The following is a 19,007-nucleotide window of genomic DNA, read 5'->3' as shown; positions in this document are numbered from 1 at the left end:
CAAAGCCAACAGTTAATGAAGGATGACTAGTGGCACCATGTTTTCTTTGAGATTTTGTCTAGATGAGCTACTCAACCAGCCACAGGACTCAATAGTCTCCCGCTGCTGTACCGAAGGAGAGAGTTTCCTGATCATTCTACTGCTGTGATTCCTTATGGATCACTGCTCAGCCAAGGAATTCCCAAATGGCCTAGATGTGCTTTTGGGTTCAGTAGTTCTTCCTGATGACGGGGCCACATGCACACACCACTCCCCACCAGTTGCTCTATAAAACTGCAGGAGTATCTCACATCCTTCACAGAAGACCTAGACTAGCCAAACAAGTGCAGTCGAAAAGGACACCTGGTGAGTAACTTCCATAGCTAGTTTTTATGGGAATGGCCACAACCGCTTAGTTTCCTTGGAAATCCCATCAGCGGGATATGAAGGAGTGTTGTTGGCTATAGTATTTGGTATTCAGATCTGGAGGCTCTCTCTAAGTGAGAAGTTTTTTGAGATATTGGGACTCATGAAAATTAAGGGGGGAATCTTCATTATTTTATATGATTCTTATTTTTGGCATTTCTAGGTGCTGCCCCCCTTAGAGCCAAACTAGACAATATCATAAAATGCATGGCTTCGTTTCACATATCTGGGGTGTGTTGTGGTAAAATAACAGCTGTGGAGAAACCTGATTGGGAGTTACTCCTTTGTCACTGTGCTGTGTTCTTAAGAACCATCCCCTCGCCCTTGAAGCCTCTATTCGCTGCAGAAGGAACATTAATCTTGCCTTCCCACCATATTCCAGAAGATGACTGAGGTTTCCCAGCTGCTCTTTTGTTTTAATTCAATATTTATTAGATGTCACAGAGTCCCTCTTGAGGGCTCACGGTGGGTGGGCAGTCTTCTGAACATTGTGGGATAGGGTAGGAAAGGAAAGGATGAAGAACAGCCAAGCTGAAAACTTCATCAAGTTAATGATGTTGGGTCCCAAGCCAGAATCTTCTCTGCACCCCAGTTCACACTGCTTAGGAGCCCCTCTCCCAACTGAGCCTCAGGGGAACCAGCAGAGATGCTCCATCAGATCTTAGTGATCGAGGTGCAGCATAAGGAATTGTAGTCCTCTTTTTAGAAGAATGGCAGAGATTGCATGAGAGCATCTGTTCTACTAACCAGAACTTCCTCTTCTTTGATTTTCCCTCCTCAGCTGAAGATGACTCGTATCACTTTCTTCCATCTCTCCATTTTGGGCTTCCTGGCTGCCTGCTTCTTTCTGCAAGGTACATCCCAGCTGGGCTCCTCCATCTCTGGCTGAGAAAGGCCAAACAAACTATAGTAGTTCTCAGGAGGAATGGCGTGGCTTGATGCCTAGCCAAGTGGGGTTTCTGCCGTGCTTGAGTCAATGTGCACGTACAGAGGGCACAGAGAGAAGAAGAGTCCCTTTTAACTTTCCATCAGGGAAGCGGGGCATTCGTGATAAGAATAATAACAATAATAATTTTTTATTTATATCCCGCCCTCCCCAGCCCAAGCCGGGCTCAGAGTGGCTAAACAATAACAGTACTAACAATTACTAACAATAAAAGTAACACAATTTACATAAAATCACAATCAATTGATTGAAATGCATTCTAAAACCAATTCAAAATCAAATTAATGGCAACCAGAGTTCTACGAGGATCACCAAAGGAGGCGGTCAGACTGTGCCTTGGCCAAAGGCCTGGTGGAACAGCTCCATCTTGCAGGCCCTGCGGAAAGATGTCAAGTCCCACAGGGCCCTGGTCCCTTGGGACAGAGCGTTCCACCAAGTCTGGGCCACGGCCGAAAAAGCCCTGGCTCTGGTTTAGGCCAGCCTAACCTCCCTGTGGCCCGGGATCTCCAAGATGTTTTTGTTTGAAGACCGTAAGGTCCTCCTTGGAACAAAGCTGGAGAGGCGGTCCCATAGGTACGAGGGTCCTAGGCTGTATAAGGCTTTAAAGGTTAAAACCAGCACCTTGCCCTCCTCCAGGAGAAAATCATGCTAAGCATGATGGTCGGCTGTGCTGGAGATGGTTTGGAAGGGCTTTCCAGCACAGCCAAAGAAAGAACATAAAAAGGGCTCGCTGGTTCAGGTCAATGGTCCATCTAGTCTAGCATCCTTTTCTCATAGTGGCCGAACAAAAGCTAGCAAGCAGAAGATGAGCACAAGAGCTCTATCCCCTCCTGTGGTTCCTACCAAGTTTGATTGGGAAGGCTGCCTCTAGCTGTGGAGACAGAGCAGAGCCATCATGGCTGGTAGATTCTCCATAAATGAGCTACATGAATATTCAAATGCAACTTTCTAGCCTGCTAGGAGTTTGGGGAGTTTGGGGGTAAGGTGGACAGAGGAAGTTTTCTGAGACTCTCACCTCAATATCTGGCTGGTGAAAATGTTGCTGGAAGACCTTTCTGATGGTAAGAGCTGTTTGACAGCGGAACAGGCTTTCATCTGAGGTTCTGAAACTGAGGCTGGATGGCCACCTGTCAGGGATTATTATATATATATATATTTGAATGAATTTTTATTAAGATTTTAAAGGTTACATAGGAAAAAAAAGAAAAGAAAACAATCAACAAAGAAAAAACAATACATATAAGGAAAAAAACATCATCAAAAAACAGAAAAATGAAAAAAGCAATAAAAAACAAGTCAAACCTTTAACTCACTTACTTGCATTCACTTATTTCCTTGACTTCCTCATGCCTCCCATTTTTGTATTCTAATTTCAATTAAATATTCCAGCAAATCCTTCCAACTTTGTTTTTATCCTAATAATTTATCTTAACATATTATAATTTTACCTTCTCTCTTTCACCAATTCATTTTTACTTAATCCTTTATATCCTTTCTGCTTTTTTCCCCCAGCATCTTTCTAACATTGCTTAATTTTACAATATTTCTGAAGATAAACTTTATATTTCTTCCACTCTTCTTCCACCGACTCTTCTCCTTGGTCTCGGATTCTGCCAGTCATCTCAGCCAGTTCCATATAATCCATCAGCTTCGTCTGCCATTCTTCCCGAGTGGGTAGATCTTGTGTTTTCCAATACTTTGCAATGAGTATTCTTTCTGCTGTTGTGGCGTACATAAAAAAAGTTCTATCCTCCTTTCGCACCAATTGGCCGACCATGCCCAGGAGAAAGGCCTCTGGTTTCTTCTGGAAGGTATATTTAAATACCTTTTTCATTTCGTTATAGTTCATCTCCCAGAAGGTCTTAATCTCTTAATCTCTCAATCTCTACGGCATGTCCACCAAAGGTGAAAGAATGTACCTTCAATCTCTTTACATTTCCAACATTTATTCTCGGGCAAATGATAGATTTTTGCAAGCTTGACTGGTGTCAAGTACCACCTGTAAATCATTTTCATTATGTTCTCTCTTAAGGCATTACATGCCGTAAACTTCATACCTGTGGTCCATAACTTTTCCCAGTCAGCCATCATAATATTATGTCCAACATCTTGTGCCCATTTGATCATAACAGATTTAACCATTTCATCCTGTGTATTCCATTTCAACAGCAAGTTATACATTCTTGACAAGTTCTTAGTTTTAGGATCTAACAATTCTGTTTCCAATTTTGATTTTTCCACCTGAAAGCCAATTTTCTTATCCAGGTTATAAACCTCCCTTATTTGATAATAATGAAGCCAATCTCGTACCTTATTTTTTAATTTATCAAAACTCTGCAGTTTTAATCTATCTCCTTCTTGTTCCAAAATTTCCCAATATTTCGGCCAATTTGCCTCCATATTGAGTTTTTTCAGAGCCATAGCTTCCATTGGTGACAACCATCTTGGAGTTTCATTTTCAAGCAAGTCCTTATATCTTATCCAAACATTAAATAGTGCTTTCCTGACAATATGGTTTTTGAATGCTTTATGTCCTTTGACCTTGTCATACCACAGATATGCATGCCACCCAAATACATTGTTGAAACCTTCCAAGTCCAAAATATCTGTGTTTTCTAGAAGCAGCCATTCTTTCAGCCAGCAAAAAGTGGCTGATTCATAATAATAATAATAAAGAAACAGGGGGATTTGTCTGGTAGGGCAAATCCCCGTCTTTCTTTAGCATCAGTTAAAATCTTAAATTTTATTCGAGGCTTCTTGCCCTGCCAGACAAATCTAGAAATATCTCTTTGCCACTTCTTGAAGTCCACCTTGTCCAAAATTTGCAATGTTTGAAACAAATACAACATTCTTGGCAATACATTCATCTTTATCACAGCAATTCGGCCTAGCAATTATAACTTCAAATTTGACCATATTTCTAGATCCTTTTTCACTTCCATCCAACATTTTTCATAGTTATCTTTGAATAAATTCACATTCTTAGCAGTCATATTAACCCCCAGGTATTTCACTTTCTTAACCAATGTTAATCCTGTCTCCTTCTGAAACCTCTCTTTCTCAATCACTGTTAAGTTCTTCTCTAAGACCTTAGTTTTCAGCTTATTCAACTTAAATCCCGCAACCTGACCAAATTCTTGAATTAATTGCAATACTCTTTTACTACTGGATTCTGGCTCCTGCAATGTCAAGACTAAATCATCGGCAAAAGCTTTCAATTTATACTGTTTAGCTCCGACTTGTATACCTTTGACCAATTGGTCCTTTCTAATCATATTAAGCAAGACCTCCAGGACCGAAATAAAAAGCAATGGGGAAATTGGGCAGCCCTGTTGTGTTCCTTTCTCAATCTTAAATTCGTCTGTGACTACGTTATTCACAATTAATTTAGCTTTTTGTTCTGAATAAATTGCACCTATACCGTTTTCAAAACCTTGGCCTACCCCCATTCCCTGTAAGTTTTTCTTCATAAAGCTCCAAGAGATGTTATCAAAGGCTTTCTCCACGTCCACAAACATCAAAACTGCTTTAGTTTTAATATTCACTTGTAGTTTTTCTAAAATATTAATTATATTCCTTGTATTGTCTGACAACTGTCTCCCCGGGAGAAAGCCTGCTTGATCTTTATGAATTTCTTCTACCAATACCTTTTGGTAGCCATAATTTCAGCAAAGATTTTGTAATCCACACAGCAAAGAAATGGGACGGTAGTTCTTAAGCTGTGTCTTTTCCAATTCTATTTTCGATATAAGTGTAATATAGGCTTCTTTCCACGACTCTGGTGCCTTTTTCCCTTCCAGTATTTCATTACAGACTTCCTTCAAAGGCTGTACTAGCCATTCTTTCAAGGATCTATAATATCTTGAAGTCAAGCCGTCCGGCCCTGGAGATTTGCCCAATTTCATATTCTGAATGGCTCCTTACACCTCTTGATCTGTTATTTTATAGTTTAGCATTAACTTATTCTCTTGAGAGATTTTTTGTAATCCATTTGTTTTCAAAAATCGGTCAATATCTATTTCTTTCTGGGTCTCCTGTGTATATAACTGTTTAAAATACTTCTGAAAGCACTTCCTAATCTCCACAGGATTCTGTATATTCTTTCCCTCCACTTCCAAATTTGTAATAGTGTTGAGTTTCTGTCTTTTTTTCATTTGCCAAGCCAGCAGTTTCCCGCATTTGTTAGCCGATTCAAATGTATTTTGTCTCATCTGTTTAATCTTCCATTCTATTTCCTGATTCATCAATTTCGTATATTGTACTTGATATAACTTTATCTCTTTCAGGATCTCCTATGATTTTGGTTTTGATCTCAGTCTCTTTTCTCCTTCCTTTATTTTCTCCAATTTTTTTCCCTTTTTTTTTCATTTTGAGCTCTCTTCTTAACTGCACTCTGTTGTATCAAAAAACCCCTCATAACTGCTTTGCTTGCGTCCCATTTTCACGGCATTATGGTTGGAGCAAGTTTTGGGATAGATTTCCACTTTTTTAATCTTCGGGGCCAGCCCCTAGTTACCCAAATTTGGTCAATTCTTGTCCATGCCATTATTAGTTTTTATTGTAAATTAATCAAAGCCCCAGGTTCCCTTTTAGCCAGGCAAGCCTTTTTAACTTGTTCTCATAGCAATAAATGGTCCAAGGCCATGGAGACTATTACTGCACGCTACTCCCTCCCAGATCTTGACACGTTGTCAGCTTTGGATCAACATAAAATCCGGGCCTGGATTCTTACAAGAGACGAGGCCATGGACCGGGCACAGTCCACCACAGCTCGCCTCTCCATGTGGCTCCCTAAAGTGAAAGTGGTAAGATCACTTGCCAACTACTTGATAGACCTGACGGAGCCCAATTTGAGAAGAGCGTTTACCATGGCCCGTTTCCATTCTATACCCACGGCCTTCCTGCAGGGGATTTACTCTAAGACCCCTATTACTCAGTGTCTATGTCCATGCACAATGAATGAAGTAGAGGACTTCATACATTTCTTTTTCTACTGCCCTATTTATGAGCTAATAAGAACTAAGCTCCTCCTCTTGATCCCGTCCACCATCACATCTAAGGAAGACTGTTTGAAATCACTTCTTGTGGACACAAATCCCCAAGTTTCACGTGGGGTGGCAATCTTTATAGTGCAGGCCTTGAAACTCAGGGCTACTCTGACTGGGTAGTGTGTCCTAGACCTGGACCTGTTTTAATTTTTTATTACCTTTTTAACCTAATGTGCCGAGCCTATTTTGGGGCCATTATGTGCTTTATATACATCCGCATTCTAGATTCCCGGCGCCGGCAACTAAATCTTTACATTATTGTCTTAGGGTAATTTAAATGTCATAACCCCAGTAATATCGCTTTGAATTTTGTTTGGTTGCTTGTCTCTAGCATTTTTGTTTTATCCTGCTATGGCTGTATGCTAATGCAATAAAGGTTTGATTGATACTCTTTTTTCAGTAGTGGTATTCATATTTATCTCAAAGTAATCTCTCAAGGTTTTTTGGGCCTTTTTAGTCACTTCCTCATTCCTAAACAAAGAGTCATTCATCCTCCATCTAAAGGAACCAACTGGTGTTAGTATCATTTCCATTTTCATGGCATTATAGTCGGAGCAAGTTTTGGGACAGATTTCCACTTTTTTAATCTTCGGGGCCAGCCCCCTAGTTACCCAAATTTGGTCAATTCTTGTCCATGTCATTTTGGCTTCAGAAAAGAAAGTTCCTTCTCTTCCCAAGGGGTTCTTAGTTCTCCAAATGTCAACAAGGTCCATATTGTCAGCCATATCAAAGAACGTCTTTGGTAATCTGCCATCTTTTGTAACCACCTGTCTCTGGGCTTTGTCCATATTTGTAGACACCACTCCATTCATATCTCTCATCAAGATCATATTATAGTCCAGATAATTAATCAAAGTTTCATGCAGCTTCTTGAAAAATTCCGATTTCCCCTCATTCGGTGCATAAATACCTACTATCAAGAACTTCTCTCCTTGTGATTGAATTTCAATTGCAACAAATCTTCCTTGATCATCTTTAAATAAGAATTTTGGTGACAGGCTCTCCTTTGCATAAAGCACTACTCCTCTTTTCTTAACTTTATCTGATGAAATAAATTCATGACCTAATCTTTTGTTACTCAAAATCTTCCGATGTAGCCTTGTCACATGTGTTTCTTGTAGGCAAATCAAGTCCAATTGTTCTTTTTTTAATATATGAAAAACTCTCCACCTCTTTTCTGGGGAGTTCAGTCCATTCACATTCCAACTTAATGCTTGCAGTGTCATGATGTAATTATTCTGCTTCTCCTCCAACAGCACCCAGTAGATTGTCTATATCAGTCAGTGGCGTTGGTTTCCCTTTTTTTGGTGAACTCTTGTCCAAAGCTTCTGGCTCTTTTCCAAGTCCTTTCTGCAGGTCTTCTTCGTGGTTTCCCAGGAATTTGTCTTTTTCCTCCACTGATCTTATTTTTATCTTTCTTCCTTTGTAGCTAAAAGATAGGCCTTGGGGGAATTCCCACCTGAAAATAATTTTATTCTTTCTCAGAAGGGCAACCAGGTCTCCAAAATTGGATCTAAGATCCAAAAGATGTTTGGGTATGTCTTTGAAAATTTCCAGTCTTGATTGCAGAATTATCAAAGGATTCTGGAAATGCAAACCCAAAATTTTATCTCTTTCTTCTTTAGATCGGAGGGTAATCAGACAATCCCTTATTTTGATCTTCTTTCCTCCTTTTCCTAGTCTGAAAGCCCTCACAATTTTAAATTCTTCTTGTTTCAATTCCGACTTCCAAAACTCTGCAAATTCTTGTGTCAAAAAATCTATCAGAGTGCCCTTCTCCAATTCAGGTACAGCTCTAATCCTTAGGTTCATCTGTTTTTCCTTCAATTCAATCATGGACAACGTCGGTTTATGGTCTTCAATTTGTTTCTGTAGGTTTGGAACCTTCTCTGTTTCCAATTGTGTTACCTTAAATTCCACAGCAGCAGCTTTTTCCTGGGTCAAGGTGGATTCCTGCAACAATTTCTGAATAGATTCTGTATTACAGTTAACCTTCTGTCCCAAACTGTTTAACGTTTCTGTGTTTAAGTCATTTTTTTAGTTGCAGTATCAACCTTTTTATTTTTCTCCTCGACCCTCTTATTAGTCTCTTCAACCCTCATATTAGTTGCAACAAAGTTTCATTAATCTTAGTTAATGCGTTCGCTAAAGCATCTTCTGAAGACATTCCACTAGACTTAGGTTGTGTTGGTACAGTCACAGATAAAGTAGGAAGGCCAGCTGTTGATTGCCTTCACTGCCCCAAGGTCTTCCCAGACCTCGTTGTTCTGTCTGGGAATGACAAGTCTACTTTCTCTTTCCCATTTGCCATAACACTAAAACAGTAGAAGAGCCAAGCTCAGTCTCAGATACACAGTTCCTGTTTACCAGTGGAAAATTCCCCTTGTGGCAATTTCTAAAGGTCCCTCTAGGTGGAAACAGTTGCAATAGTCCAGAAAGAAAGTAGCTTTTCTTTTTTTTTAAAGCTCCACCCAAGAAAAATAAACAGTTCCAATTTTTGTTACCTTCCAGTTGCTTTCTCTCCCTTTAGCAGACAAAGTATAAAAGCTGGTCACAGTGTATCTCTCTTACTGTCAAAAAACCTTCTCTTGATAGATAGCACGCAGTTTAAAAAGCAGCAGTCTTTTTCACTGGCAGACCGTTCCCAAGTTTGAGCAGTGGATTTTAAGTTCTTTCCCTCTCTCTTGCAGGTTTGTACAGTCCAAAAACACAGCCCCCTTCCTTCCCTGCTTCCCAGGAAGGGGATTCAGAAATTTATCGAGTTAGAAAACAGTCCTTTCAAGCGTAATTCCAATGCTTTAGCTTAAAAGTCTCTTTGCTTTGATCTATCTACAAAGCGGAAGGCGGACTTCCTGTTTAGACCTCCCCGCTTCAGTATCCAATTGAGTCTTTCCCCCCTTCTTTTTCAAATAAATCCAATTTCCCCTACTCATGGGTAGTTGCTTTTATGTTCAAATTGTCCCAGGAAAAAGTCAGCGCTCTCCAGCAATGGCTACGTGGCTTCGCTCCGTGAAAGAAGCAATTGACTCACAGCACCGCGCCGCTCACCCCGCTCCGCTCCAAAGCCTGTAAATGGGTTTCCTTGCAAATTGGGGGGGCGCAAAAGGTGCCCGCCGAGTCCCACGTTCACAGGCTTCACCCGCCTGTGATTCCTATAGGGTCCCCACTTCGCCGTAGTGGTACAGACCCAATTCCATGGAACCGATCCCCTCCAGGTCAGAGGAAATCCGCCATTAGCTGATGGCGCCAACCCGGAAGTCTCCGGTCAGGGATTATTTAGTTGTGATTCAAGCATTTCAGGGGATTGGATTAGATGACCCTTGGGTCCCATACTAAAACAACTAAAACTAAAACTAAAAAACTAAAAAACTAAAACTAAAACTAAAACTAGAAAACTAAAACTAAAATTAAAACTTTTATTATTTAAACCCTGCCCATCTGGCTCGGTTTCCCCTGCCACTCTGAGCGGCTTCCAAAAGAACGTTAAAAACGCAATAAAACATCAAACATTCAAAACTTCCCTAAACAGGTTTGCCTTCAGATGTCTTCTAAATATTGTGTAGTTCTTTATCTCCTTGACATCTGATGGGAGGGCATTCCACAGGGCAGGAACCACCAGTGAGGGAACCAGGCAGAGGGCCTTCTCGGTGGTGGCACCCGCCCTGTGGAATGCCCTCCCATCAGATGTCAAGGAGATAAACAACTATCTGACTTTTAGAAGAGATCTGAAGGCAGCCCTGTTTAGGGAAGCTTTTAATATTTGGTAAATTATTGTGTTTTAATATTTTGCTGGAAGCTGCGCAGAGTGGCTGGGGAAACCCAGCCAGATGGGTGGAGTATGAATAAATTATTATTTTTATTATTGTTGTTATTGTTACTGTTGTTATTGTTCAATAAGTGTCTTTTTGCACAAATCCTTGCTTCTCAATAGCACATATATTAGATCCCCCTTCCCACAGGTCCTCAGCATCCTTGAGATTCTGCTGGCCACACAGCCTTTCAGGTCTCACCCCTAGGTCCTGGGTGAGGCCCCTCTCCACTTCCTGCGAATAGTCCGGATTCTGACCCAGCCACGTCCTCCACAACCTTGACATTGTGTTCCCTCTCCTCTGACAGGCACGGAAGCAGTTAGCTGCCCCCAGGACTGGATCAACTTTCAGAGGTATTGCTATTCATTAAAGAAAATTGCACGGAATTGGCATGATGCGGAGGTAAGGAGAGATTCTTGGAAGCCCTCTGTAGCAAATTCCTCCAGACACCATGTTTCCGGTCAAATGTCAAACACCCACCCACCCTTCCTCTCCTCCCTGGCAAGCAACTCACAGCAAATGAAGCATAGTCTTGGAATACAACGTTATCCCTGCATATGTCACATGGCATATGCAGGAAGATGCTTCTGCTATAAAGGTGAAAGATACTCAGAGTCGAGTGTGGATTTCATGCTCTTTATTCAGCTCATAGTAGTGAGGAATGGGAGTTCCCCCGAAATGTCTGGTTTATGTACATTATTTACACAATGGGCCCCACATGATTGGCTAATTCTGGGATTCTCCTGTAGGGCAATCAGGTTGCGGATTCACTTCCACCTGGAGCTGGATTGGGTGGCTCCTGCGGACCATCAGACTGCTGCATTCTGGATCCTATCATTCTAGGACCAATCAGACTGCTGCATTCTGAATCCTATTTTTCTAGGACCAATCAGACTGCTCATTCTGAATCCTATTCAACTCAGTACATAACAAAAGGAATATATAAAACTGGTTTCTCAATGAAGAGTAGAAACCAGTTGATTATTTTCTTCCTGAATCGGAAGATAAGGCTCACATCCGGACCACACATTTAAAACACTCCTTTACCATAGTGACAATTCTGGGTAATCCTGGGAACTGCAGTCTGATAAGGATGCTGGAAATTGGAGCTCTGTGACATCAGCACCCTTAACAAACTACATTTCCCAGGCTTCTCTGCAGGCAGCCATGACTGCCTAAGCAGTTACTTCCCTACGAGAAGTGAGGTTACAGGGAACCAGGCAGAGGGCCTTCTCGATGGTGGCGCCCGCCCTGTGGAACGCCCTCCCTTCAGATGTCAAAGAAATAAACAACCATCTGACTTATAGAAGACATCTGAAGGCAGCCCTGTTTAGGGAAGTTTTTAATGTTTGATGCTCTATTGTGCTTTTAATTCTGTTGTCAGCTAGATGAGCGCGGTATAAATAATATATTATTATTATTATTATTATTATTATTATTATTATTATTATTATTGAGTGCTTTAATGTATGTCATGGATGCCGAAGAAATACAAGCAAAAGGCACACCGAGAACTCTGGCCAATATAAGTTTCAGCAGTGGGAGTGGTCCCTACTCGCAAATCGATAGTCAATTGTAACAAAAACTAATCCATTCAAAAGTATGTATTCTGACAAGGATTAAAAACTCAAACAGAGATTACAAACTCAAACTCATAAGGATATGTATAACACAATAATTCATTATAGAATTAGAGATAAGAGTTTATGAGTAAAGTTAAGTTCATGTTAGTCCATAGTCCGATTCGATGTGAAAGTCTTAGTTTCTGTCATTGAGCAGAAGTCAGAAGTCAAGTCAATTATGGATCAGAAACCAGGACAGGGCCCTGTTTCGATGTCTTCATCTTCATCAGCTAATTTTTAAGGGGTGGTGTAAGATTGAGGAATTTGTATAAATATATCCGGTTATTTTCTATGTTTCTCAGAGATAACAACTAAGTGTGAGTAGATCAACGTGTATCTTAAGCTTTTCTCAAGCTTCACGTCTAATCGGACTATGGACTAACATGAATTTATCTTTACTCATAAACTCTTATCTCTAATTCTATAACAAATTATTGTGTTATACACATCCTTATGAGTTTGAGTTTGTAATCTCTATTTGAGTTTGTAATCTCTATTAGAATACATACTTTTGAATGGATTAGTTTTTGTTGCAACTGACTATTGATTTGGGAGTAGGGACCCCTCCCACTATTGAAACGTACATTGGCCTGAGTTCTTGGTGTGCTTTTTTCTTGGTATATCAAAGAAATACAAGCACACTTTACTAGGTGAACCTTGCCAATCCCTTCTAACTCTATAATTCCATTATTCTTTGTAATGGGTCATTGTCAGATGATGGATTTCCTCTTCCTCTTGCAGCAGAAACCAGTGATGTGGTCGGAAAGGTGTGGTACACAGAGTGTACACTCACACAGTGTTGCATGTTAATAATCATAGAAGTATGCAACTCAGCAGTTTGCAAACACAAGTAGGCAAACTGTACATGGGTTGAATGTAACATGTGAACATGCCCTAAGATGATGATGATGACGACGATGATGATAATGATAATTTATTTATTTATTTGAAAATAATATTTATTACTTTTCCAACAATTTAAACACTACAAAAAAGAAGAACAATACAATACAATACAATACAATACAATACAGTACAATACAATACAATACAATACAATACAATACAATACAATACAATACAATACAAAAACACTACATAACACTAACACATTAAACTAACAAAACAAAACAAAAACAATTTAAAACACATCAACCAATTTCAGTATCTTATCTTTCATTCACTTATTTCAGCGACCTTCTCACACCTCCCTTTTTGTATTCCACCTCTATTAATTGTTTCAGCAATTCCTTTCTATCTTCCTCTGTTTTCTATCCTATAATTATCTTAACACATTCTAACCTTATTTTTTCCTTTAATACTCTATTAATCTATTTATACTTAATTCCTTATAACATTTCTACTAAAGCCATATAACTTCATTCCAACATTTTTCTAACATTCATTAATTTTACAGTATTTCCGTAAAAAATCTTTAAACTTTTTCCAGTCTTCTTCCACCGACTCTTCTCCCTGGTCTCGGATTCTGCCAGTCATTTCCGCCAGTTCCATATAGTCCATCAACTTCATCCTGGTGATCTTCTATCTGATGCTTTTGGCTCTTTTCCAAGTCCCTTCTGCAGATCTTCCTCGTATTTATTCAAAAACTTTACTTTATCTTCTACTGATCTTGTTTTTATTTTTCTTCCTTTGAAACTGAAGGATAAACCTTGGGGCAACTCCCACCTAAAGATGATTTTATTCCTTCTCAGCAGGGCAACAATATCTCCGTAGTTAGGCCTAAAATCCAAAAGATATTTCGGGACGTCTTTAAAATTTCCCACTCTTGACTGTTGTACTTCTTGGTTCTTCTGGTAATGCCAACCCAAGATTCTATCTCTCTCTTCTTTAGTTCAAAGAGTGATCAAGCAGTCTCTTATTCTATTCTTCTCTTTTTCCCCTCCTCTTCCAAGTCTGAAGGCCCTCACAATTCTAAACTCTTCTTGGCCCAAGTCCCAAAAGTCAGCAAATTCCTGTGTGAGAAAATCTATCAGGCTTTTCTTCTCCAATTCAGGTAGGGCTCTGATCCTCAAGTTCGTCTGTTTTTCTTTAAGTTCAATCATAGCAATCATCAACTTATGTTCATCAAGTTGCCTCTGTAGGGCTGGGACTCTCTCTCTCTCGAGTTGTGTTACTTTGCATTCAGCAGCAACAGCTTTCTCCCTGGCTTCTTCCGCAGCCTGCCGTATCAAAGTAGATTCCTGTGTCAATTTCTGGATGGTTTCTGTATTGGTATTCACCTTTTGTCCCAGATTATTTATACTTTCTGTAATTAAGTCAATTTTAGTAGTTGCAGCATCCACTTTCACATTTATCGCGTCTGTTTTCTTGTTAAGCTGTTCCAGTGAATCATTTATCTTATTTAATGCAACCGCTAAGGCCTCTTCTGTCGACATTCCTCTTGGTTTTGAGTGTACTGATGCAAAAGCAGCAGCAGAAGTAGCAGGAAGGCCTGATGTTGAGCCTCTCCTGGGTTGCTGCCAAGTCCTCCCAGACCTTAATGTTTTGTCAGCAGTTGACTGGTCTGTTTTTCCCTTTCCATTTGCCATAATACTCAAAAGATTCAAGGTCAGTCCCAGAGTCTCACAGTTTTTTATCTTGCAGCTGGAAATTCCCCTAGTCCAGCTCTTGTAAAGCAACCAGTTTCAAAAACTTCCACTAGGGGAGTACAGTTTCTATTTCTGTTAGTCAGTAATGTCCTCTTTTAAACACAGTTCACACAATCCAAAGTTAGTTTCAGTTTTCAGTTACTTTTTACTCCTTTTTAAAAGCAACCGGAAACAGTAGAAACAATGTATTTCTCTTATTTAGATAGCTGTCAATGAACGTTCTAAACGCTGTCAATGAACATTCCAAAAACGTCAGTCCTGCTAGCAGCCCGTTTCCAGGGTCAGAGCGGCAGTATTTTAGCTCTCTTCGCTCTCTCCTGCAGGCATACTCAGTCCACAACTCCCCCCCTCTTCTCCTGCCTCCAAGGGGGGGGGTAGTGTTCTTTACCAATGGAAATTTAATCTTTTACAAACGGCTTTCCAAGACCTCAGCTTGCAGCCTCATTGCTTCAGTCTATTTACAAAAGGGGAAGGCGGACTTCCTGTGTTGAACCTCCCTGTTACGATACCAAATTAGACATTTAAAAATCCAATTCTCCTGCTTCAGCTCTACTCACGGGTAATTACTTTGAAGTCGAATTGTCCACAAGAAAAAGTCAGCGCTCTCTGGCAACAGCTATGCGGCTTCACTCCGAGGAAGAAGCAGACGATTCAAAGCACTGCGCCGCTCACCCCACGTCACTCCGGACCACCGAAACTGGGTTTCCCCGCGAGTAGGGGAGGCGCAAAGGGTGCCCGCCGAATCCCACGCTCACAGGCTTCTCCCGCCTGTGATTTTTAGCGGGTCTCCGCCTTCGCTGTGGCGGCCAGACCCGGATTCCCACGAGGCAAATTCCTCCCGATCAGAGGAATTCCGCCATTACTGGAGGCACCAACCCGGAAGTCTCGATGATAATTTATTTATACCCCGCCCATCTGGCTGGGTTTCCAACAAAACAATAGAATACAATAACCTATTAAACATTAAAAGTTTCCCTAAATAGGGCTGCCTTCAGATGTCTTCTAAATGTTTGGTAGTTATTTTTCTTTGACATCTGGTGGGAGGGCGTTCAACAGGGTGGGTGCCATTACCGAGAAGGTCCTCTGCCTGGTTCCCTGTAACATGGCTTCTTGCATTGAGGGAACCGCCAGAAGGCCCTCGGTGCTGGACCTCATCGTCCAGGCAGAATGATGGAGGTGGAGACACTCCTTCAGGTATACTGGACCGAGTCCGTTTAGGGCTTCAAAGGTCAGCATCAACACTTTGAATTGTGCTCGGAAACATACTGGGAGCCAATGTAGGTCTTTCAAGACCAGGGTTATGTGGTCTCAGCGGCTGCCCCCAGTCACCAGTCTAGCTGCCACATTCTGCATTAATTGCAGTTTCCGGGTCACCTTCAAAGGTAGCCCCACATAGGGCGCATTGCAGTAGTCCAAGAGGGAGATAACCAGAGCATGCACCACTCTGCCGAGACATTCCATGGGCAGGGAAGGTCTCATCCTGCATACCAGATGGAGCTGATAAACAGCTACCCTGGACACAGAATTAGCCTGCACCTCCATGGACAGCTGTGAGTCCAGAAGGACTCCCAGATGAAGTCTCATCTTTGAGACCCCACATAATCCTTCTTGGGAAATCTTGCAGGAGCCACTCGCTGCAGCCAAGCAGCTAGCCCTCATCTCCAAGGTAACCCCCCATGTTCTTTTCCTCTCCCAGGCAGACTGCCAAACGTATGGAGAAAGAAGCCACCTGGCCTCCATCCTTAGCGAGGAAGAGAACAAGCGTTTGGCCGCTGTTATAGCAGGAGGAAATGATCCCGGAATTCATATCTGGATTGGACTGTACAGAAAGAAAAAGGGCGGGAAGGTAAGTAAGGGGGGCAAACTCTCTTTTTCATTTGCCTCTCAGTAGGAGGAGCAGCCGGCAAGGGCACAGAGGAGCAGTCCAGAAGACAAGAGCTCCCTGCAGGGAAGGGAAGGGCAGATATTCCCATCTCTGTAAGGGAGGACCTGGGGCTCTGGTGAAGCTCTTAATTCAAAGAGTAGCCATCTGCCTGGATCCTCAGGATGCCACACATGCCCCATTTAGAACTCTCGCAATGTTACTTTAATAAGGTTTTAAATCAGCAAAGTTGATATGCCCCTTAGCCTTGGAGCAATACAGTGGCACCTCGGGTTAAGCACTTAAATCGTTCCGGAGGTCCGTTCTTAACCTGAAGCACCACTTTAGCTAATGGTGCCTCCTGCTGCTGCTGCGCCGCCGGAGCACGATTTCTGTTCTCAACCTGAAGCAAAGTTCTTAACCCGAGGTACTATTTCTGGGTTAGCGGAGTCTGTAACCTGAAGCGTATGTAGCCCGAGGTACCACTGTATTTGACTATCCAGTTGGAAAAGGAGGACATACCGTCTTTTCTACCTTTAACACTTCTGCAGAGTAGAGGGATGTAACAGGTGCATTTCTCGTGCTGGGTGATGGAGAACAGTTGATCCTGGCTAGATCTCCCCCAAGCAGTACAAGTCTGAGAGGTCCAGCCACCTCATCTTCCTTGGGATTTGATCCCACCAGCTGAAAATCAATTCATTGACAGCCTTGCTGTAAAATCACACTGGGGAGAAGAGCTGAAAGGTTGGGGCAGGGGCGTAGGAAGGTGGGTGCGGGGGGTGCGGACCGCCCTGGGTGTCATCCGTGGGGGGGGGGGGTTAACAAAAAGGCACCACCGCCGCTGTTGTGCGCCATGGATCGCCCTGCCTCACGCAGCAGATCACTCCACCGCCACCGTTGTGTGCCGTGGATTGCCGTGTGTGGCGGGTCACCCTGTTGCCATTGCATGCTGCATGCACGGCGGATCGCGCCCCCAGCTTGCACCGCCCCTGCCGAGTGCATGGCATAGTTGTCGCTCCAGGTGCCCATGCAGCTAGCTCCGCCACTGGGTCAAGGTCCTCAAATCAATGCGGCTCACTGCTGCCTCCAGAAGTCTTAAGGAATGGGTGCCCTCACAGCACCCCTGGCCTCAAATGGAGTCCTTGCAGCTCCTCTCAAGGATGGGCAAAGTCCCAGTGTGTCTCAGGCTGAAGCTGCTTGGGGGTGACTGCTTGGTGCCACAACAAATGATCCCTTTGGACTCATGTCCCTGGGAGTCAGTTGGTAGAACAATGGGAATCTTCATGTCATGGTTGTGGGTCCGAGCCCCACGCTGGGCAAGAAATTACTGCATTGCAGGAGGTTGGGTCCCTTGCAACTCTACAATTCTAGGAATGTGCCCCCAAAGCTCCACGCCCAGCGAGGCCAAACCAGCCATGCTCCCCTAAATTTGATTCTGAATGAGGCAATTGGAAGCTCCTGTTCTTTCCTCAGCAAAGACTTTTTGCTCTCTCTACAGAACATACAGTTAAGATGGTCTGATGACGCCAATTTTGACTTCACAGCTTGGGCAGAAGGACAGCCAGACAAGAGTGGATACTGTGTCGAGATAACTGGGGATGGTAAGAAGGGGGCTTCATAAGCTGTGAACCTTGATTCCATTCTATTGATTACTGTTATCTATATAAGGCCTTTCAGGACATACCGTATTTTTTGCTCTATAGGATGCACTTTTCCCCCTCCAAAAATTAAGGGGAAATGTGTGTGCGTCCTATGGAGCAAATGCAAGCTCCCTGGCTTCAGCGATAGCAATGCGCTCTGGAGGCTTCGTGTTGCTTTCACTGAAGCCAGGAGAGTCTGGTCTTTGAGACTGGCAGTGGGGGAAAGCAGCACTTCCCCCCACCGCCAGCCCCACAAGAATTCCACAGCTGGAATTCCCCCACCTCCTAGAAAAGCCCACAGGAGCCACACATCCTTTAAAGAGCGCGCGGCTCCTGCGGGCTTTTCGACCGAGCTTGTGGGGCTGGCAGTGGGGGGAAGTTTTACATTTATCCATGCTGGTTTCTAAACGTGGAGGGAGGCAGGTCTGATGGCTCTACTTTGCTGTTTTCTCTAGATTTTGATGAGTGGAATGATACCGACTGCGAGAACGAGAACTATTACTTGTGCAAAGTGCCACTGTAAAGATGGGCATCCTTCACTACTGAGGCTTCGACAAGCTGAACACCTTGGAGAATGAGACCAACCTGGAGGTCTTTTTCTTCCACCGGGGCGTTCGTTCACCCGCCCACATTGCATCCCCATGTCATAGCCTTTGAGATGTCTCCATCTTGAGACTTCAATAAAGAAATTCTCCTCTGCATCCCGTCTCTGTCTCCTTCAAACTGATCACGGGGCTAATCAACCAGGGATGTCAGAGGTCGCTGTCAGAAACACAGGCAGAAACAGCCAGTGTCTGCTTTTCTCACCCCATGTCTGGAAGGGAAGCTGTAGCCTTCTTAGACTTTACCGATTGGTTGGGTTAGTGTTGCTCCCAGAGATGGAGGAAGGAGTCAAAAGACACCGAGGTTGATTCAGAGAAAGAGTTCTTTATTTCTGCTCTCCGGAGGAGCAGGAAGGCACTTGCGTGGTCAGTTCACAGCAAGCCCACCGACAGAGAAACTTCAAGCAGCATTGTCAGGGAACTGCCATTGGAGCCAGAGGGAGAGGGAGGGCTCCAGAGGGATTC

General features: G+C 42.7%; 1 protein-coding gene across 1 annotated transcript; it reads left to right on the top strand.

Moving 5' to 3' along the window:
• Nucleotides 1-306: 306 nt before the first annotated feature.
• LOC307225261 (C-type lectin lectoxin-Lei1-like) lies at nt 307-18,568 on the top strand. The gene is made up of 6 exons (XM_079993180.1): nt 307-345; nt 1,187-1,259; nt 10,516-10,610; nt 16,136-16,285; nt 17,799-17,901; nt 18,396-18,568. Exons 2-6 carry the CDS (start codon nt 1,193-1,195, stop codon nt 18,461-18,463), a joined length of 483 nt encoding a protein of 160 aa, XP_079849306.1. The 5' UTR covers nt 307-345; nt 1,187-1,192; the 3' UTR covers nt 18,464-18,568.
• Nucleotides 18,569-19,007: the final 439 nt, after the last annotated feature.

This window comes from Podarcis cretensis (assembly GCF_951804945.1).
Source record: "Podarcis cretensis genome assembly, chromosome: 10".
In the NCBI taxonomy this organism is placed as follows: Eukaryota; Metazoa; Chordata; class Lepidosauria; order Squamata; family Lacertidae; genus Podarcis; species Podarcis cretensis.
The sequence above is the reverse complement of the archived record's forward strand: the minus strand, read 5'-3'. Positions and strand labels throughout refer to the sequence as shown.

Bases quoted from the DNA above. Each gene is read 5' to 3' on its own strand.
- LOC307225261 (XM_079993180.1), top strand. From the start codon at position 1,193: ATGACTCGTATCACTTTCTTCCATCTCTCCATTTTGGGCTTCCTGGCT. The intron at 1,260-10,515 runs GTACATCCCAGC...CTCCTCTGACAG, and splicing joins TGCCTGCTTCTTTCTGCAAG to GCACGGAAGCAGTTAGCTGC. The intron at 10,611-16,135 runs GTAAGGAGAGAT...TTCCTCTCCCAG, and splicing joins GGAATTGGCATGATGCGGAG to GCAGACTGCCAAACGTATGG.